This window comes from Berghia stephanieae, chromosome 5 (assembly GCF_034508935.2).
Source record: "Berghia stephanieae isolate SIO BIC M18660-M18661 chromosome 5, UCSD_Bste_1.3, whole genome shotgun sequence".
Lineage (NCBI taxonomy): Eukaryota > Metazoa > Mollusca > Gastropoda > Nudibranchia > Aeolidiidae > Berghia > Berghia stephanieae.
The window spans coordinates 6,456,083-6,478,582 of record NC_088364.1 but is presented as its reverse complement, the minus strand read 5'-3'; the positions used below and the strand labels follow the sequence as shown (position 1 = coordinate 6,478,582).

General features: G+C 37.3%; 2 protein-coding genes across 2 annotated transcripts in view; both read left to right on the top strand.

Moving 5' to 3' along the window:
* The window catches only part of LOC144972310 (polycystin-1-like protein 2), a 43,277-nt gene extending 34,810 nt beyond the window's left edge, over positions 1-8,467 (top strand). The window contains exons 20-25 of the mRNA XM_078913398.1: positions 452-612; positions 1,140-1,325; positions 2,022-2,169; positions 2,546-3,347; positions 4,010-4,698; positions 6,907-8,467. Coding sequence (XP_078769524.1) covers positions 452-612; positions 1,140-1,325; positions 2,022-2,169; positions 2,546-3,347; positions 4,010-4,698; positions 6,907-8,304 — 3,384 coding nt within the window. The 3' untranslated portion in view covers positions 8,305-8,467. The remainder of the gene's footprint in view (positions 1-451; positions 613-1,139; positions 1,326-2,021; positions 2,170-2,545; positions 3,348-4,009; positions 4,699-6,906) is intronic.
* A 3,589-nt stretch (positions 8,468-12,056) lies between these two features.
* The window catches only part of LOC144972308 (uncharacterized), a 19,324-nt gene continuing 8,880 nt past the window's right edge, over positions 12,057-22,500 (top strand). Inside the window, exons 1-8 of the mRNA XM_078913397.1 lie at positions 12,057-12,302; positions 13,573-13,653; positions 14,074-14,303; positions 16,165-16,347; positions 18,161-18,377; positions 18,772-18,918; positions 21,240-21,353; positions 21,638-21,778. Of these exons, the coding sequence (XP_078769523.1) occupies positions 13,641-13,653; positions 14,074-14,303; positions 16,165-16,347; positions 18,161-18,377; positions 18,772-18,918; positions 21,240-21,353; positions 21,638-21,778 (1,045 nt within the window). The 5' untranslated portion in view covers positions 12,057-12,302; positions 13,573-13,640. The remainder of the gene's footprint in view (positions 12,303-13,572; positions 13,654-14,073; positions 14,304-16,164; positions 16,348-18,160; positions 18,378-18,771; positions 18,919-21,239; positions 21,354-21,637; positions 21,779-22,500) is intronic.

The following is a 22,500-nucleotide window of genomic DNA, read 5'->3' as shown; positions in this document are numbered from 1 at the left end:
CGATCTGAAGGCGATTGTCATACCACTACCACTAGACCACAAAGCTTCACTTATAATAATGATAAAACAATGAAAATTGGATTCAATAGTCTGATGTCACGTCCGCCCAGCAACGAGCAGCTTGGCTCTAATCAAAGAAAATCGGTACTTTTACTCTTCATGTCATGTGATCAGAATCTATAAAAGTCAAAACATGATCAGATTTATAATGTTTTTCTCCTCTGGATACACTTTTTGCTCGTCGGGAGAAGTATTTCATAAGGGCGTCCTCCATTGTTCCAATAGTTTAGAACCAGTTACTAAGTTACCATGCGTCATTACGAGGGAAGTGACGTCACGACTGTTGAAGCTTATTACAATAGTATCATTATCACTTATGTATATAATTCGGTAACATTTGCAACATTATTCAGCTCCTTGTTGCTCTTATCATTATTTCCTCAAATTCAAGGGGATGCCTACCGGAAGCGTGGTCCACCTTGTCATGGCGGTCCCCGGCGACTTGGGCCCACTCCAGTACATACGAATTTGGCATGACAACTCCGGGGCCGGCGGTGGAGGATCGTGGTACCTTGACAACATGGTTGTGGTCGACTTGCAGAATGGAGAAAGGTGGCAACTTCTTACTTCTTCTTCTTTCCCTTGCAATATGATTAAGTACAAGTCGGCATTAATAGATATATATTGAATAGATAAATATTTACTAAGTAAGTAAATGAATGAACAAATGGATAAATCGAAAAATGAATGAATGAATAAATAAATAAATAAATAAATAAATAAATGAATAAATAGATAAATATAAGGATATTGGATTAAATGAAAAACGTGAATTTAAAGAATAAATAAATAATCGTCATAGCACATGAAGTCTAATCGACTTGCACTTATAATATGCAGGTCTGACATCCGAACTCACTTATGGGCCAAGTTTAACATTGTTGGAATGGACAATATTTTGCGTGGTTTTTTTTATAGATTTCCATTTCAACAACAATGAGCCCGTAATGAATTGGGTTATCAGACCTGCAAATAAGTGCACGTCGAGTCTACTAATCGTTCGTTATAAAGTAGGGCGTTGCTACCTGCGCAAGTCTTAGTGTTTTCATATTCATTATCGTCTTTATCCATCCTCACAGCTTCCACTTCTTCAATCAAAGATGGCTGCGTCCCGAGGACAACACCCTCGACGTCATCGTCGTAGTAAGTCACGTGGACGAGGTCAAGTTGTTTCGGAGGACATTCTTCAGCACGGCCACCAAGCAAGTCACAGATGACCATATATGGCTGTCTGTCTTCATCAGACCTGACCGTAGCCGATTCAAGTGAGTAGTTCTACCTTTCACCAACGTGTGCGTATTATAAACAAGTCTGGTAACCCAAATTGTTATGGGCTCATTATTGTAAAGGAGATACCCTCTAACCAACGGAAAATGTTGAATATTACAGAAGTCTTAAAACCAGCCCATAATTAATTTCGTCCGGTTGTTAAACTAGCAAAATGTGTTCACATCTATAATAACCCATTGATAGGACGGGTCATATTACATTCAATGAAATGTGAAGGGGGCTTTAGATTTAACCTACCACTAGGTTCACATGTTTCAAGGTCTGATAACCAGACATAACAGTGGAATTGTTTTAACATTGTTCTTATCGACAACAAATAGTTTGCGTGAGTTCCATGGTATTTCAATTACAACAATGAGGCCGTAGAATGTTGTCTTTTTTTAATTCGGTTATCAGATCTGCTAATAAGTGCACGTCGACTTACGACCGTGGATAAAATAGAGATTTTAAATTGTATACTATGAGGCTGATTTTGGGATGTTGTTTTTTCTACGTGGATTTTTCTTGCCAATTTGGCAATATCTCTATCCAGACCCCTATTTTGGTTCTGTTTCTTTTTTTTTTTTTTTTGTTCATGCTTTGCTTTATTTTTGTTTGTATTCTTTCTTTTTTATATTATGTATCATATATATCATATATAAAATTATAAATCTATTTTCATCCCTCTCCAGCCGTTTAGAGAGAGTTGGGTGTTGCCTTGCCTTCCTTCTCCTGTCTATGATTGCCAGTGCCATGTTTTATCGAGGAGCCAAAGACATTGACAGGGAACAAGGAGAGCCAGATTTACAGATCGGGGCGTTAAGGATGAGCTGGCAACAGGTATTACTTATTGTAGTTATAGCTTTTATCATTTCACCACTATCCTGTCGTACTCATTAAAAAACAAAACAACAACATTATTTTGAATTTTAGCTACAAAACGCAATCTTCAAATATAGATCGATTAAATGACCCTATCTTGTCAAAAACTTTCAAACCTGGGACTCCAAGAAAGCTTTCAAAGGAAATCCCAGATTTGAGAGGTTCAGTTGGTCTGTCTTATCTGGCGGAAAGTTCTTTGCGACAGATTATCGTTCTATCCAAAGGGTAACAAGTAATTACTCTTGTCCGTTAAGCGCAATAGAAACCGGGATATTCTTAGGCTCTGAGGGCCTGCTCCTGTCTCAATCATGTTTTTTTTTTCATTTTTCCTCAGATTTATTACTCTCTCGTAGCAGCAGCAATCACTTCAGTCCCCATCTTCCTGATCGTCAACATCTTTAGAAGAGCTCGTTTCCGTGTGGAGGAGCGATTCGCCTCCAGCACATGTGGATGTCGACATAGATCAACAAAGACGCATTACAGTGACGTGAAATGTCCCGACGATAAACATAAAGACAAAAGAGAAACAAGGTTTAGAGGCTTGTACAAAAGTCTAAAGGTCAATTTCATAAAGGTTAAAGGTTACGAGGAAAATGAATGCAACAAACTAAGAAGTAATAATGATAATATTGATAAGCCTGAAAATTTGACTGATCTTGGAATCGTCGCTGGAAATGATAATGCTTCACAAAAAAGTATCGTTGAAAATGATTTTCCACGGAAAAATAGCCTCGGCAACGATACTCTCCAGCATCAAAGCATTGTTGGAAATGAGCTTCTCCAGAAAAATAGCACTCCTAATGACCCTGCCCAGCATCAAGGCATTGCTGGAAATGATCTTCTACGGAAAAATAGCATCCTAAATGATCCTACCCAGCATCAAAGCAATGTTGGAAATGATCTTCTCCAGAAAAATAGCCTCGCCACTGATCACCCCCGGCAACAAAGCATTGTTGGAAATTATCTTACGAAACTGAAACAGGGCATTCAAGATTCTGTCCAAGAAAGCGTCCTCGACAAAGTTGAGAAAGGGACGAAAGCGAGTGTTGCTGAAGAGTCACAGACTGAGGAGAAATTGGATGCAGTGGGAGAGAATCAAAAATGTGAAATCGCTGAGAGTGCAGAAAGCCCAATAGGTAAGTTTTACATTTTTTAGAAATTTATTTTCAAAGACTTGAGCTTAACAATGAAATTCTCCCAACTCTAATTAGTCTTTAAAGTTTCATTCATCGTGTTTCTTTTCCCTTTATTTTCTTTCTTGCTTTGTCAGGCACTGTTTCATACACACTTTTTTAGATCTTCATTTTACACCAGTGTCTGCTCCCAAATTTGACACAAAGATATTGTTATTTGGTGTATACATTATACGTATGTTTAGAATAGAAACTTTACACAAAAAACGCACGGTACAAAAGGTCACAATCATCTGTAAAATTTCATGCTCTATTCCCGTCCTTCAGCGCCATTAGATCCATGGAGCTGGAGTTTATCCAGGTTTCTATCGCGTGTGAAGTGCGACGATAGCAATTGATTGCTACCCTTTGGATAGAATACTGCTCTATCGCAAAGTACTTTCAGTCAGATGTAACAGACCCAGATACCCACTCACTGCTGGATGGACAGGGGGGGGGGGGTGTCAGAAAAACAATCGGCTTCACCCAAGATCGATCTCGGTCTCTTTGCGTGTGAAACGATTGTTCTACCAACTGAACTATCGGGACCCCCCCCCCCCCCCACCCCCCTTTTTCATTCTCGTCAAGACATTAAAGTTCGTTTTCTTTTTTGTTACTATTAACAGAATTAGACTACGAAGAAGACTCAGCCAATACCTTCCTGAACTCATGTTGTGCCAGAGCGCCGTGGATGGTCACTCTTGAAAAGGAGATTCAAAAACTCAACAAAATACTCTTGATTCGCCCAGCCGGCATTCAAAGTTTGGACGGTTCGTGGCCTTTCGTGACACGCTGTGTTGCTTGGGTGACGGTAATTACATGTGTTTTGGTGTGTAGCTTTTTCGTCGTCCTCTACAGTATGGAATGGGGCAAAGACGTCACAGAGGAATGGCTGTCCACGTTCTTCTTGACTTTTCTACAATCTCTGGTCGTTGTCGACCCGACCAAAGTTGTATTCATAACTTTTCTGTTTACCATATTCATCCGTAAAATTGAATTTGTGGGTTCGAGAGAGATAAATATGAAAATCGTGTCAGAGGTCAATAAAGAGTATGGGTTGAAGGTCAAGCCAAACCCGGCTAGGAAATACGTCACATTCGACACAGCGCTCAAAGTGGAAGACCTGAGGGAGGTGACATTGAAAAGAAAGGTCAGGGTCCTCGTTCGACACACATTATTGGAGTTGGCGATACACGGTGTGTTATTGGTGTTAGTCTGCAGCCTGTGTTATTCCAACAGGACAACTCTTGATTACAGAATGCAGGAAAACGTACACAACAGTCTGATTGGTCCAAAATACAAAGGATTTAAATACGTGAGTTATGGCCCTTTTTGGCTCCTTCGTGTAATAAATAGAATTTATTTATCTGAATTAGATGTGCAATGAACTTTATTTTTTTCCCCAATTCAACGCTGCTTCGTTGCGTAATAATACACTGTAACACAAGAGCTCGGTCGCCAAGAGAAAGAAAAAAAGCAATTTATTCAACTTTGGCTCTACAACTATCTTGAATGAAATAACAGCTTTCAAATTGTAATTGAAACGGACAAATTACGTTTGTTGCATATCTACCTGTATTAGGTACTTTGGTAAACGTCCATTTGGCCCTCCAGCAGGGAGCCGATAAATGGCCTAGTGGCTGTGACCCGATTTTTTGGACTTTTGAGTGATGGGTCTCAGAAAAAGTTCCATAGATTTTTTAATTATGGATGGATTTTAATGATTGATGTCTTATTTTCTTCAGGAGAAATTACTCTATCGTTTGGTGTAGTTTATTTTAAAATCAATGACAATTTAGTATAACTTCTGATTATGGATAAAATAGGGTATAATTTAGCTTTGGATAATTAAAAGATTACAACTTGGTAAATCAAAATTTCATGCTGGCACGTTTATTTAACATCTTAACTTTTTTATAAAATTAAATTCAGGGCAAAGTTGTATACCGCATCCATGAAATTCGTTCCAGTAAAATCCTTACTCAAATCTTATCGGCCATTTTAGACCAGTTTTGAAATCCAAATGGTGGTTACTACCGGAAATGCAACAATTTTCAGGTCACAAAGTCCGTCAGTAAATAACAAAGGCAAATAGAAGACCATTTTTCAGCCTTTAAACTAACATAACTTTTTTTCTGTTTATCTGATTTTCACAATTTTGGTATCATTAGAATCGTGTTGAAAAGCACTTTAAAATGATATAGGTTTCATTGAGCTCAATCCAATTTGAATTTTTTACCAAAGTACCTACCTGTATTATACAAATGTATTGGATAACGCTTTAAGCAGATATTAGATGTGGGATCCACATGGAACATAATTCCTATATCCATTGAATACTCTATGAATTTTTGAAATGATGGTACATTGTATTGGATGTACAAGAGCTTTTTGGGTCCTACTTATTTGGATTTAAAGAGGGATTTTCCACAAAAATGTCCTGTCTAAAGGGTATAATTTGTTACCGGTTGGGGCCGTGGGGGGGGGGGGGGGGGGGTTGTTTTGAATTATCTGATCATATTTTAATGGTACTGTAAGCAATATCTTTTTAAAGAAATTGAAATCTTGGCCAAAAATATGAGCCAAATTGAAATGCAATGAAGCTTTGTTCACGGATAACTCGTGATTTATATCTTGTTACCGACATAAAATGTTGCAACCGTGAATCTTAGTCTGTGTAGCTTTCAATACATCAAAAGGAAAATGTCTTACTTAAGGAGCCAAAGTCAGATTTCTTTCTATCCGTCATCCTGACAATGACCACGATCAGTGTTGCTTTACTTTGTCGATAGACAAAATACACAAATCCTGTCAATACGCAATCATCTGAGTTCTATATTATGTCTATTCCATTGCGCTGAAATGATAAATGGGAAATTCGAAACGTCTTAATTAGTAAGATTTTTTTTTTACAACAACTTAATTTCCGCCCCATTGTCTTTCAACAAATATTCTGAAAACAAACCATTTTTTAATATTAAAAACTCCCCCCCCCCCTCCCATACAAATACCCCCCGATTCAAGCAGTGAATCTCCAACAGCGAGTCTTGCCTGTTGCTTTTTAATACTGAATGGAGGGTAATAGGATGGAACTCTGCACACATTGTCCATGAGACCTATTTTAAAAATAAAGGAAGGAAAAAACCCTCTGAAATTTCGTCTCATTAACTATTCTAATTCTAAACTTACTTTTCCATTCTGTTTTCCTTGACCTTATACCATATCGAAATGATGAGTTATATATATATATATATATATATATATATATATATATATATATATATATATGTGTGTGTGTGTGTTATATATATATATGTATTATATGTATGTATATATATTATATATATATATATATATATATATATATATATATATCTATATATATGTATATATATACATATATATATATATATATATATATATATATATATATATAATATATATATATATATATATATATAATGAGCTTTTTCAAAATTTACTAACATAATATCTCTGTTATTTCTGTTCTTCACTCATGTAGGTAAACTCAACAAAAATGTACTACGACTGGCTGGAGAATGTAGTGACCCCTTGGCTTTTCCCAGAGAAGAACTACAAGGGAGAGTCAATATTGTCCGAAGACAGATATTTCACAGCGGACTGGGCTCTCTACAGACTCGGGGCTCCGAGGCTGAGACAGGTCCGGATGCCTTGGACAGATTGCCCAACAAACAAAATAAAAAGTCTCCCGTGTGTGGACAGTTACTCCGTGGATGAAGAGGTCACAGCTGAGCACTGCTTTGGGTGGCGTCTGCCAATCCCATGCCCGCCCATCGACCAGCTACGGCTGACGGCTGGGTCTTGGTACTTCCGGTCTCCTTTCGACCTATCGAGCGTTCCCGTTTCCGGGCATCATTCCACCTACGGTGGTGGCGGATACGTCACCAATTTAGATATTAATATAATCGTCGCCAACGCTATTCTTAAAGAAACTAAAAATAGCTTTTGGATCGATCGTCAGACTCGTGCAGTTTTCTTAGAGTTCACGCTCTACTGTCCAAATACGGATCATTTCATCAGCATCATTCTCCTCGCCGAGTTCATTCCTGGCGGAGGTGTCGTTACGTATTATTCAGCTTATCCGTTTTCCCCCTACCCTCCACGTGGAGCCTTGGGCCAGTATATCAGCGTATGTGAGATCGCCGCCATTTTGTTTACAGCTATCGGCTTTGTTTACGTCATTCACGAGTTCAAAGTTCACAGAAAAGCTGCTCTGTGTAATTTCTGGTTCATGGTGGATGTGTTGGTGTTCGTCATGGCAACAACTGCTATAAGCATGTACTCCATGAGATTAACTTCATTGAAAACGGCCCTAACGGAAATGCGGGACGATCCTAGAAAATTCGTCAACTTCAACACGGTTGTCATATGGGACATAGGGTTCATGAGCTGTTTGGGATTTCTCATCGCACTCACATCTTTCAGACTTCTGAAGCTCGCCGGATACTCCAAGAAAACCATCAGGGTTTACCACGTCTTGCGTCTATCTCTAGGAATTCTACCAAGCTTCATGACAGCTATTTGGATCATCCTTACCAGTTTTGCTATATCAGGATACATTCTATTCCACTCCACGAGCCCCTTCTATAAAAACTACTTCGATTCGGTGTTCACTCTATTTTTAGGGGTGTTAGGGAAGACTGGATTTAAAAACACGGGGTTGCCACCGGCTGGATTTCACATAACTTTCTTTTATATCATTTTGTTTGGCTGCATCATCAATATTTTCCTGGCCAACTGGTTCATCGCGGTTATGCTGGAAATTTTGACTGTCAACGCCCAAAGGGACTGCTCTGCTGTCCGCAGTGAAAATGCTAAGGTGTTTCAACTTTTATGGATATCGTTTCTTAGTCTTTTTAAGAAAAATAAAAATTTTTAAAAACCCGGAAGAGAAAATATTACACCAGAAATGACCTAAAAGATGTTTTACTAAGGACCAACATTATCTTAAGAATAATAGTCAGTTATAAAAAGCTGTGGACTGAAAAAGGTGTAGACTGAAAATGAATCGAACCGCTTCAAAAAAAGAAAAAAAAAAAAAAGAACACAATGTGTAAGAAAAACGTTAAAGGCTGAGAACCCTTCTTCAGTCGACAACAACAAAAAACCCGATAAAAATTAATACTACTTATTGCTATTCTTGTTGGCTGAAGGGGAGTTTGGAACCCACAACGTTGAAGCTCTTCATTCATAGTTTGATTATTTTTTAAAATCAAGAATCTAATGCTCAGACGTTCTGTTTTTCTAAATTTGTTGTCTAAATTTTCAGAAAGTATTGACTTGAAAAGTATGTCTAAAATGTGGGCTATGTACGGCTATGTGGTCTTGTGGTATGACGCCCGCTTTCGGATCGGAAGGTCCTAGGTTCGAGCCAAGATCGGCGCATAGTTAAGTCCTTGGAAAAGGCTCTTTACCCACATTCTCTCACAGTACTCAGGTGTAAAATGAGTACCTGGCCGTTAACAGCGTTATTTCTGTCCGTAAAAAAATTGTAATCTCCCCTAACAGGCGTCATGTCCCGTCCTACTATTAAGTGTTGCTGTTGGCCAAGGACCCCTTGTAAATCGTAAAATAGTTTCTTTCGCGCTTTTCATCCAAGAGTATTTCATGCACTGACTGATGTTGGTGGTGGTGGCGGTTTAGATGGGGTGGGGAGGGGGGGGGGGGGGGTTAATGTATCCCATCATCCCTATGGTAAACTATGGAGGTCGCTCTAGTTGTGTTTTCGATCTCCTTATAAATATAGTATTATATAATCTCTCCTTCCATGCCTGTGTGGGGTTCCTGACCTCCCATAGTGGGTAGGGAGGTACTTAGTATTCCTTTTTACTGGCGCTGTTATGACCTAATGTTGTTGCAAGCGCCGTAAAACCCTTAAAAAATAAACAAAAGCAAACTCATTATTACTTATCATGATTGTTTGTTATCATTAGTCATTAGTACTTATCACCATTGTTATCATTCGTTATTATTACTTATCATCATCGTTTTCATAAGTTACTATTACTTATCATTATTCATTATTGCTTATCATCATTAGTTATTTTTTACTTATCATAAATATTATTAGTTATTATTACTTATCATCTTTGTTTTCATTATTTATGATTACTTATTATCATTGTTTTCATTAGTCATAATTACTTATCAGTATTGTTAACATTAGTTTTTATTACTTATCATTATTGTTATAATTAAATATTATAATTGTCATCCTTATCATTATCAGTATTTCCTTCACAGCGACATGATCCCCGATTTAAACGATGGGTCATATATTTTCATTTATAACCGACTTGTACTTGTTTGCATGTCTGATAACCCACTTGTTGTTATGGAATTAGCCCACCTGTGAGAATCTTACTTTTTTAGTGAAAAAAAAACCCCACTACTTATTATGGTCTTACTGTTGTAATGGAAATAGCCCACTTGTTATGGTCTTACCGTTGCTATTGAAATAACCTACTACTTGTTATGATCTTACTGTTGTAATAGAAATACACAGTCTCAAACCACCACAAAATACTGTCCATTACGAATATTATCAGACCTTCAAATATGTGCATGTCGGCCATTCCTGTATATATGTCTCATTTTGATATTTGCTTCTTTTTTGTTTTTGTTGAGCCTAAATAAAGTATTGAATTTGAAAATGTTCGTTTGTTTTTTTTATTGTTTAGACGTTCATAGCACTCGCAGCGATTTTAACCCTCAACTTACCAATGACAGACAAATCGTCACCTTTGTTGTGGCAGAATAAACATCATCTTTATTCAGTTTTGTTTCATTTATAAATATTTTCTGTAGTTTTGTAAAGCTTATTTTGCAAACAAAATCATATTCAGCATGATTTTCAGCCCTCATCCCACAGTGGGTATGGATCATGGATGAAACTTTTCCATCGTCTTCTGTGGTTGGCCAATCTTTCCATCTCCTGCCAGCGCATTCCAGACCCGGAAAGAGAGAGAGAGAGAGAGAGAGAGAGAGAGAGAGAGAGAGAGAGAGAGAGAGAGAGAGAGAGAGAGAGCGGGAGAGAGAGAGAGAGAGAGAGAGAGAGAGAGAGAGAGAGAGAGAGAGAGAGAGAGAGAGAGAGAGAGAGAGAGAGAGAGAGATTTTAAAGGGCTTTACAGCGCTTGCGATCCTTTTCAATCATTTCAGCACGGTTACAAGGACGAAACTGAAATTCTATATTTATAGTTAAAAGCAGCAGAGAATGAGTAACTTAAAAGGAACTGGTTCAAATAGGGATCCGAAGTAGATTCTAAGGCCAAATCATCAACGTGCTTGGCTAAAAGTCCAACCCCCGTACAAGCAGAGTGACTGATTGGATCAGAGCAATAGTCTTCCCCTATCACCCAACTCTCAAGGCAAACTAGACACTGCGTTAAGTGATTTATTTATTTATTTATCCATTTATTTATTTATCTATTTATTTATTCATTTATACATACATACATACATACATACATACATACATACATACATACATACATACATACATATATATGTATTTGTTTATTTTTGTTTATTTATGTATCGTTTTATTTATCTTTTTATTTATTTACTTATTTATTTATTTAGTTAGTTAGATAGTTATTTTCCTTAAAAGAAGTATAGAGAAGATCACGGAAAAGACAAAATGATAAACAAACAAAACGAAAACAAAAAAAAATTACAGAAAAACTAGAGTATTTGAAAAGAGGAATATCCACTAAACGTGCTCAAATCGCTTTACAAGTGGTCCCGGCCAACAGCAAACACTTGACATTTCGGACAGAGACAACGCTGGTAACTGCCTAATAATAATAATAATAATAATAATAATAATAATAATAATTTAATAATAATAATAATAATAATAATAATAATATAATAATATAATAATAATAATTATATAATAATAATAAATAATAAATAATAATAATAATAATAATAATAATAATAATAATAATAATAATAATAATAATAATAATAATAATATAATAATAATAATAATAATAATAATAATAATAATAATAATAATAACAATAAAATAATAATAATCGAATTATATTACAAACTTAGATATAACTGAATATTTGATACATTAACTTCAAAACTCATAAATGAGACTGAAATAGTGAATTGAAGCTGAAAATGAAGAAATGTGGAGTTGAAGCTGAAGCAGTTCCGGTTGCGAAATCACAAATTGGCGGATTTTTCTCATCGCGTGGCCGGGGGATTGTTTTCGCGGATTTGTTGATGATTTGTAAACCCTTTAAAAAAAAGTAAAAGTATTACAATCCAGTCCAAGGTTCTGTTCTTTTTTCCCCATAAAGTGACATTAAGAAGCACCCATTACGAGTATAGTGTTGGCCTAGATCTATCTTACAAAACATAATAACCGAAGGTGAAAACAATATCCGAAAGTCGAACTCCCGCTCAAACAAAAATCGAAATTTTGAATCTTCATGTCTTTAAAAATGATACAGTTGTAAATAGGTGAGTAGCGTTTAGCAACATAATATTTATTCTGAGACAATACACTATCGTTGATTATAAGTGTTTTAAATCAAATGGCCGATTTTGGCGGATTTCTGATATAAAGTTGGCGGAAATTTTGTAAAAGCACCTGGCATAACTGGTTGATCCAACAGAAGACTTCTGCCAGAAGTTGAGAAGTGTTCATGGTGCTCACTGCGCACATCGAGAAAGAAAACATCGACATCCATATAATTCACAAGAATTATATTGTCCCTGATTCATGCTTATATAATATTATCGTATGAAATTCTGAGCGAAAGGCTAGATATATTATCTTCTTAAGTAATTAACACTCACACTTAGACTGGATGCTCGTCCTACAAATACGAAGTTTCCACTCGAATAGATATTCAGGTATTTCCCTTCGCATCACTTGAAATGCTTACGATGAGCATTGTTAGATTTCATACAAATATTAAAGGTCTTAAAACAATGCCATTTTTAATTCGTCAATGTCAAAGACAGATGCATCAAGCAGATCTCCGACTCTAGACTTTAGAAAGATTAACGGCAATGGCAGCAAATGGCTTTCGGCCGGTAAAGTCGTCCATTCAGATAATAAGGCCAAGATTCATGCATCAAGAGTTTATTCGGGTTTTCGTTCTTTTAGATTTAGACAGTAGCAAAGTCTGTCGCAAATTACTTTCCGTCATATTTTAAAAACCCAGCAATCCAGCAACTGAAGTTAATTACTGCTGAGTGGACAGGGGAAGGTGATTGTGATGGAGGTTTGAGGGGAGGGGGGGGGGGGGAGTATTGATTGAGAAATCGCATTCAGGATCTAAACCAGTTCACTTTGAATGTGAAGTGAGTGCTTTATCAATGAGCTATTGGGGCCGACAATGGCTTTCGGTCAAGTGGACACAGATTCAAAGACAATATAAATATAATATAAATATAAAACTTACCAATAGAAATAACAAGATTTAATTGTATTGGGATAAGCAGTTTGCTAAAGGTGGCGATGGAAGAGTGATGCCGATATCACATGAACGAGATTTGCAAAAATCTTGGTTATGATTAATTGAAATGGATTGAGCTTTTATATAGCGCAATATCCACTAAACGTGCTCAAAGTGCTCTACAAGGGGTCTCTAGCCAACAGCCACATATAACATTTAGGACGCGACATGATGCCTGTTAGGCGATATTACATTTTTTTCGGACAGAGACAACGCTTAACGGCCAGGTACTCATTTTACACCTGAGTACGGTGAGAGAATGTGAGTAAAGGGCCTTCTCCAAGGACTGAACTATGTGCTGAGCGAGGCTCGAACCTAGGACTCTTCTGATCCGAAAGTGAGTGTCATACCACTAGACCACATAGCTGCAAATGGATGATATGAATATGATTTGTTACAAAGATTTGATATATATTAACAAGAGAATATCATTTCCTGAGTCTTGGTCTGTGAAAAAATATGAGCCTGAAGTTTGGAGAAAAGATGATGAAATGAGAAGGATAGACACATTTGAAATGTTTAGTTCTGTAGAATAATGCAGAGATAAGAGTGAAGCACCACAATCCTCTTTTGAGTCATTAAAACATGCACACATTCACATATATACAATAAAAAATAACCCAAAAAAGAAAACAATGCTGTAATACATTTTTTTTTTCCAGGAAAGGATAGACAGCCCGTCGAGTGATCCAAGCTTTGTCAAGGTGGAAATAATAAAAGCACGGACAGGATGGAGGACAATGGTAACTTTCCATAGTGGGATGCATTTTAATCTTTATTTGAAGTAAATCGGGTGATTTTTCATGAAGTTATGGTCATATTTATGGGAAAGGTATCCAGCAACTTTTCTCAATTTCATACTTTTTAAACTTGACTAGCTGTAAAAAATTAAGCTTTGATATTTCCCCGAAGATGTACAAAAGGGTTGATTCAATCCTTTATGACAGAACTCATTTTTGATAAAAATTGACCTAACTAAACTTGGCCATATCTCAGTTCAAACCTTTTCACCATCCAACTGATTATGTCATTCACTGTAACATTTATCATAATCACCCATATTTAAGTCATATTTTTTATGGCTCAATGAATAATTATTGGTGTAACCTATTTCTTTTGTTTGTTTTCTTATTCTTATTTAAAAAAATTTTTTTTTTGATCAGGTCCTTTGTCAAGACGAAGAGATGACTCTGGAAAAGCTGGCTTTGAGAAAAGAGAGAAAAGGAGAAACATCAGACGCCTTCAGACAGCGATATGCGATCACAATATTGAAACAGTGAGAGAAATTCTCGATGTCGATTTTGATGTTGATTTTCAGTACAATGGACAGACAGCCCTGCAGGTGGCTGTGTGTGAGGGATGGGTGGAGGCGTGTTCATTGCTCATCAAAAAAGTATGAATCTCTTTTTTTGTTTTCGTATTTTAGAATATTGTGTTCTGTTGAAAATTATGATGATGATGATGATGCTGCTGCTACTACTACTACTCCCACTACCACTACTACTACTATTACTATTACTGCTACTACTACTACTACTACTACTACTACTACTACTACTACTACTACTACTACTACTACTACTACTACTACTACTACTACTACTACTACTACTACTACTACTACTACTACTTCTACTACTACTACTGCCTACTACTACTACTACCACGAATGTGTGTTTTTGGGTGTAAATAGTACTTCTTGTAACATGTGCTACAGTTCCAAAGTCAGTCTGTCACTAATCTGGCACATCTGGGTGATATCTTCATGACCTCCCATTGAGGGTAGTCCTTTCCATGTTGCTCTTTCTCTCTCTCTTTGTTCTGGATTGAGATTTCTTTTTTTTTTTTTTTTTTTCCCTTGTCCAGTCCTGGCAAAAGTTCTCAGTTGGAAAAAAAAAAAAAGTAGTCCTTCAGAGCCATAGGCCCATGGCCTATGGCGTGAAACGGACAATAGCAATTGCTTGCTACCCTTTGGGTAGGATGCTAGTCTATCGCAAAGTACATTTTCGCGGGTGGTTGGATGGGAGCATCACCCTTGAATCATATACCTATGATGTTCGCATGGGTGTACGATCCGATAGTGATGTCGTTTCTTCTTCTCTTTACTAGCCTATCCTGCTTCTTTGGTTTGTGATTGTATTTTTGACAGGGGATATTTTTTTCCTGTAAATATTCTGCCTGTTTGTTCTTGGTTATTTATAATTCAGCTTATGATATCTTTAGGTTATGATTTTGATTTACATTTGTACTATTTTTGTTAGATTGCTTGTTTTTTTTGTTTCAGCGGTCTCTCATATAACCTCAATTGTGTTGGAAGAGACCTAAAGCAACAAACAAACAAAAAAGCAAAGTACATTTTCGCCAGATCTATCAGACCTGGCTACCCAATCGCTGCTGGGTGGGCAGGAGGTTAGAAAAAAATCACGACTGCACCCAGGATAGATCTCAGTCTATTTGCTTTTGAAGCGAGTGCTCTACCACCTGATCTAACAGGGCCCCCCTCAGTTGGGAAGGAGACAGTCAAATGTGTAGCATCTTTTTTTGAGATTTTTTTTTCCCTTGTATATCATCTCTTTGTTTTGTACAAATATTAAATAAATAGTAAAGTAATAAATCTCTCTGGGTGGGATTTCCGACCTCCCATAGTGAGCTGTGTCCTACATTTTTTCTTTGGTGCTTTTAACTTCAGATCTACAACATTTCTTCTACATCATAATTTTTGCTGGCGCTGAAATGACCTGATAGTGATAGTTTTGCAAATGTTGTAAAGCTCCTAAAAAGCAAACATAAAAACAATCTAGCACGTGTGCAGCCATGTGGTCTTGTGTTCTGACACTCACTTTTGGGTCGGAAGGTTCTGGGTTTGAACCTCGCTCAGAGCATAGTTGGGTCCTTGGAAAAGGCTCTTTTCTCACATTCTCTCATCGTGCTCAGGTGTAAGATGAATACCTGGCTGTCAACATTGTTGTCTGTCGAAAAATTTTTAAATATTGCCTAACATGCGCCAGGTCTCATTCTACAAGTTACGTGTATGTGTTGCTTTTGGTGAGGGACCCTTTGTAAAGTGCTTTGAGCACGTTTAGTGGAAATTGCATTACATAAAAGTTCAATTTTAAACAAATGATTTTTTTTTTGACATCTTGTAGTATGCTGAAAAAATATGCCAAGTAAATTGAATTTAACAACTTGAAATAAAAAAGTTGACCATGAAGTTTTTTTTTCTATTTATCTCTGTCATTTTTCTCGCTGTACAGGGAGCTCATGTGAATCATTCAAATTGTGAAGGCAATTCTCTTCTCAACATGGCTTGTTGGCGAGGCTATGTGGATGTAGTGGGTGTTCTCGTGAACAACGGTGCTGATTTAGATTCACAGAATGAATCGGGGAAAACCTGTCTGTATGTCTGTGCACTCAAAGGATTTACCGACATAGCTGATGTAAGGACATTTATTTTTTTTTTTCATATTATCGATATTTAGGTTTTACGTAATTTATGCAGCTGTTAGGTCTAGTGGTATGACACTCGCTTTCGGAACAGAAGGTCCTGAGCTCGAGCTTTGCTCGGCACATAGTTGAGTCCTTGGAAAAAGGCCCTTTACTCAAATTCTCTCGCTGTACTCAGGCATAAAATGAGTACCTGAATGTCTCTGTCGAAAAAATTGTATTATCGCCTGACAGGCATCATGTCTCGTTCTGGTGTTACATGTTGCTGTTGGTGGACATTGCGCTATATAAAAGCTCAAGTTTTTTGTTGTTTTTTTTTTTTTTTTAATTTGCAAATATATATTTTTAATACAGATGTCCAAGAAAAACATAAAAATAAAAAAAGAAATTGCTCAAGATGATTTGATCACCTAAATGTTAAAAGAACTCAAATAGATAGATAGAGAGAGAGAGAGAGAGGAACTGGCGAACAGGGAGTAGTTAATGAAGTGCAGCTATGTGGTCTTGAGGTATGATACTCGCTTTTGGATTGGAAGGTTCTGGGTTCGAGCCTCGCTCGGCATAGTTGAGTCCTTGGAAAAGGCTCTTTACTCATATTCTCTCATCATACTCGGGTGTAAACTGAGTACCTGGTTGTTAACAGCGTTGTTTCTGTCCGAAAAAATTGTCCTATCGCTTAACAGGCATCATGTCCTGTCCTAAATGTTAAGTGTTTCTGTTGGCCAGGGATCTCTTGTAAAGCTCTTAGAGAACGTTCAGTGGATATTGCGTTATATAAAAGCTCTATTTAACAAAAAAAAAATTTATAAACCTTAACTCACTCAATCCTAGAGATTTTTGATACTTTTCAAAATTGGAAAAAATGTATGAAAGATGAGCATGTGCATAGATAGTTTTATTCAATTATCATTAAAATGCAAACACTAAAAAAAACGTTAGCTTTGTTACTATGCCTATAATTTGTCTTAGAAAAATGTAATAAATAGGCATGGGGTAAAAGTAATCCGGGTAAACTACGGATATAGTCGGTGTTAGGGTTTAGTGAGTTAATAGAATTACCTTAGTAACATTTTACAACATTTTCCATTTCCAAGGAGTCAAATTTGCGACACACTCGAAAGGACCCGAATTAGGGACGTAAGGGTCAGAGAGCAAGTGTCATTCCACTAGACCACAACATGGCGCCCTGCCATCTGGGCATATTGCTCTCTTGGTGAACACAGTAAAAACTATATATAACCATTTGAACCTCACTCACAAAGGTGTGCGGGCATGTGGTCTAGTGGTATGATGCTCGTCTTCAGATCAGAAGGTTCTGGGTTTGAGTCCAGAGTGGCTCATATATTGTGTCCTTGGAAAAGGCTCTTTACTCACGTTCTCTTGGTCATTAACAGCATTGTCTCTGTCCCCCCAAAAATTGTAATATTGCCTAACTGGCATCATGTCTCGTCCTGCATGTCAAGTGTTGCTGTTGGCAAGGAACCCCTTGGTGCTTTGAGCATGTTTAGTGAATAAATATTTTTTTTAAAAAATGATGCCCTTCTGCCACAACATCATAAGATATCGTCGCCTAGGATGTCTGTTTTCAACAAGAATCACCCATATTGTTCAAGTGAGCAAATTGGGGGTTAATAAGCTTGCTCAAGGAAAAAAAACGAAAGTGCCTGAAGCAGGGCTCGAACCGGGGGCCTTCCAGATCACAGTGCAATGCCTTGACCTCTCTGCCACTTCATCCCACCTGTTTAGTGGATATTGCGCTCTATAAAAGCTAATTAAAAAATTATTTTGTGACATTCTGTTTTCCAGATTCTTCTGTCCACTGGCAAGTGCAGCACCAATCTGGCCAACAAACTAGGGGAGACACCTCTGTACTGTGCAGCACAGAAAGGAAATGATGTGCTGGTCTCCAAGATTCTGGAGGCGGGGGCGGACCCCAACTGGTGCAATCATGCACACGTCACACCGTTGATGACGTCGGCCCAAGCTGGTCACGCTTCGGTTGTCAAGATACTCTTGTCATATGGTGAGTCTGTGATCTTCACTATGTCCCCCCTCCACACCCCATCTCTCTCTCTCTCTCTCTCTCTCTCTCTCTCTCTCTCTCTCTCTCTCTCTCTCTCTCTCTCCCCTCCCCCTCTCCCTCTCCCTCTCCCTCTGAAAAAGTTGTCTCTGACCCCAAATTTTTTTTGTATGTTAAATGTTGTTTTCTTGCAACCCCTTTTAAAGCACTTTGAGCACATTAAGTGGATTTTGCACCATATTGAGGTTCAATTTTTTTTTCTTCATCTTTCCATGGCTATATTGATGCAAATTGGATGTTTGGCAGTAAAAATCAAGTAAAATAAAGTAAGAAACTGATTTTAACCAGATATAAATGTATTTAATTTTTTCTGTTAAAAGTTTTAATGATATTCCAGGAGCAGACCCAAACTTTCGTGATCGTCAGGGCCACACAGCTGTCTTCGTAGCTGCCAGTAACGGTCACACAGACGTCATTCACCTTCTACACCAACACAATGCAGATCTCAACATGGCCACTGTCAAGGGAATTACTCCTCTTCTCGGTGAGTTTGGGGATTGTTTTCATGCCCTTTTCTTGTTGGTTTGTTTTTTGGTTTTCAAAACAGAATTGGAACTGGAACTGGATGTGGTCTTCTGACCTCCCGTGGTGCAGTGAGAACAAGTTTGAAATTTCAAAGGCAGGAATTCAAGAATCTTAACATATCCCATATTATATTTCTTATCATTTGGGTCAGGACATCATTTCTGGTTGGGGTTCCTGACCTCCCATGATGCAGTGGGACAATTTTGAAATGTCAAAGGCAGGAGTTCAAGAACCTTATCATATCCCATATTATTTCTTATTATTTGGGTCAGGACATCATTTTAACAGGGTTGCCAATTTTCCGTATATTTACGGAATTCAGTACATCATAAGCTCTCAGTATATTTTCCAATCACCTGCTAAATGGGAAAAATTCCCTACTTCCCATAGTGGGCAGGAAGATGCTTGCTGTGTCTTCCATCCTCCGTTATATGTTTTCCAATTTGCTTTCTGTCTTTGTCTTAGAATGAGATAACTTGGTTTTGTCCTGATCCTGGCCAGAGTCCTTGGCTGGGAGGGAAACAGTCGAATGTATAGTCATAGTTTTAGGAGATGATATTTTTTTTCATCTTTGTTATGTACTGTTATTTTCTTTTTAATTTAACATATGATTTGTAAACATTTCAGTGTATTCCTCTTAATGGGGACCTGTGCTGGTGTCTGGTTGAGACTTTTAGGTGATCTCAAACTAAGATCTTTGATAATGTGCTCTTGGAATCTATATCTGTTCCCTATTTGAACCAATTCCCCTTTGTCTTGCTTTTTCTTCAAGTTCTTTTAATTGTACATCAATAACGTTTTTACTATCCAATTTTATTCCTTTTTACTGGTGCTGATATGTGTTGCAAGCACCATAAACCTTTAAAACCCTCAAAAACAAAACAAAAAACAAACAGAGAAAAGGGTAAATAGTAATGTCTTTTTATTTGAGTTCAGCCCTCAGAGAGGGGTCTGTCTATGTGTTTGTGTAAAATTTCAGTAAATTTTTGCCTCCTGAATTGGCAACCCTGTTTTAAGTAAAACCAGATGCATGTCGAAGAAGAAAAAATCTTGAGCTGCTACATTTACAATAGTAGGGATACTATATACAAATGTTGCTATTTTCCTTCATTTTTGTTCAATATAGAATATGGTAATATTTGAATATTAATTATCCGTTTTGATTCATCATAATCAGTCATCTTTTGAAAAGATTAAAATCTCATCTTATGAGAAGCTCACTAGATTAAATAAAACATCCTATTTTTTGTAAGATATACATTTGTTACATCAGAATTCTCATCACATAATATTATTTCCCTTCCTCTGCCATTATTATTGAATGTTTTTATTCAATAATTCATGTCAACAGCTATTTTTAATCTCTGTATGCATATGCACATTTTAGTGCATATGTGTGTCGTTCTGAGGGTAAATGTGTGTGCGCGCTTTTATAAATGGGTGTGCGTGTGTACAAAAATGTTTATAATGATGTTTTACAATTTTGTGCACCTAGAGCTGTTTTGTCGACGGGATTGGGCAATATACAAATAGACATTATTGTTGTTATTATTATTATTATTATTATTATTATTATTATTATTATTATTATTATTATTATTACTGTTATTATTATTATTATTATAATGTCAACACACCAAATGGTTGAATGCAGGGCTGCCGGTTTTCCTATATTTACAGAATTTAATAAGTTAAAAAACGTCCATACATTTTCCAGTCACTGGGTGAGCAGAAGTCAAAAGCTTACGGAAGTTGAGCTGATTACATAAGGAACCTCCATCTAGTGGGCACCAGGGTACCAGCCTGTTAAAGTGAAATCACACTTGATCTATTATTATTCTTAGCAATAATGTCATGTCACAGAGCTGTCAACTTTCAAAACTTCGTAGTTTCCAAGAGAAAAAGAGAAGTCCCAATATAAATAGCGTTACAAATGAATTATTTGCCTTCAACATGATAAAAAAATACTCCAAAATACAGCTTCCAAGCAACCAAATTCTCATTCTCAACAATATTTATTGAATCAAAAACGTCTATGCAGTTCTCTAGCTGGAGCCAAAAATTTGTAATTCTATGAATTTTTTGTAGTACTGGACAGGTCTGATTTCATATAATATTGAAAAGTAAGTACATAATGTGTTTTCACTGGAGTCCAGTGTTCAGAAATCGGTTGGTCGATGTGTTTTGAGTAAAAGTTCTGTAAAATTTGTCCCCTAAATTGGCATCCCTATGTCTGTCTTTAATGAGACGATCTTACCTTTTTTTTTCTTCCTTTTTCAGCGTCCATTACGCAAAATGAGGCAGTTTCAGCCAAGGCATTGATAACACTGGGCTGTGATGTCAATCTGGCAGACAAGATGCACCAGGCACCCATTCACGCTGTCATCCAGCAAGGTTTGTACAACACTCTCACATCTGGGTTGGAATCTTTTGACCTTACTTGGTGGGTGTAGAGGTCACTTTAGCCATGTCTACTATCCCCCCCACTATAAAGGTTTTCCTTTTTCGGGCTGCTTATGAAAGGGATTACTGATTACTGGGTTTTGTCCTGGCCCTGGCCAAAGTCCTTAGCTCATTCAAATGCATTGGTTTTAATAGGTGATCGGTTTGTTGCCTTTTAGATGGGAGCATCTGTATTATATATACAGAATTCTTTTTTCTTTTTTTTTTTTGATCAGTGACGAGTACCTTCAATGCAGACGGCAATCTTGAAATGAGGGAGTTAGTTCAGTGTCTAGTCAAGGCTGGGGCAGATGTCAACATGAAGGACAGTCAAAGCTGGACTCCCCTCTACCAGGCGGCTCTGAGTGCGGATGTTGGTAAGTTCCAAAAACTGGATGGGGTTCCTGATCTCCCATAGTGGGCAGGGAGGCACTTACTGTGTCTTCTATCTCCCTATATCTGTTTTCCAACTTGTTTTCTGTCCTTGTCTTGGAATGAGATCACTTGGTTTTGTCCTGACCCTGGCTGCGAGGGAAACAGTCAAATGTATAGTTAGTTTTGGGAGATGATATTTTTTTCCTTGTAAATCATCTCTCTGTTGTGCATTGTATTATGTTTTGTTTACATATTATATATGATATGTAAACATTTGAGTGTGTTCCTCTTAGTGGGGACGTGCTTATGTGTGGATGAGACTTTTAGGTGATCTCAAACTAAGTAAAGTGCTTTGAGCATGTTTAGTGGATATTGCGCAATATAAAAATCTCAATGATACTAAGTACTTTGATTGTGTGCTCTTGGAATCTACATCTGTTACCTATTTGAACCAATTCCTCTTTGTCTTCCCTTTTCTTGAGTGCTTGAATTCTATTTCTAGAACATTTCACAATCCCATTTTCTTCCTTTTTTACTGGCGCTGATATGACCTTAATGTGTTGCAAGCGCTGTAAAACCCTTAAAAACAAAAAAACTCGAGTTCCGTGCATATGGTTTTGTGGTCTTGTGGTAGGGCACTCATCTTTGGACCCATAGGTCTCTAGTTTGAGTCTCGGTCAGGGCGATGCAATGTTGAGTCCCTATGTGCGGCTATGTGGTCTAG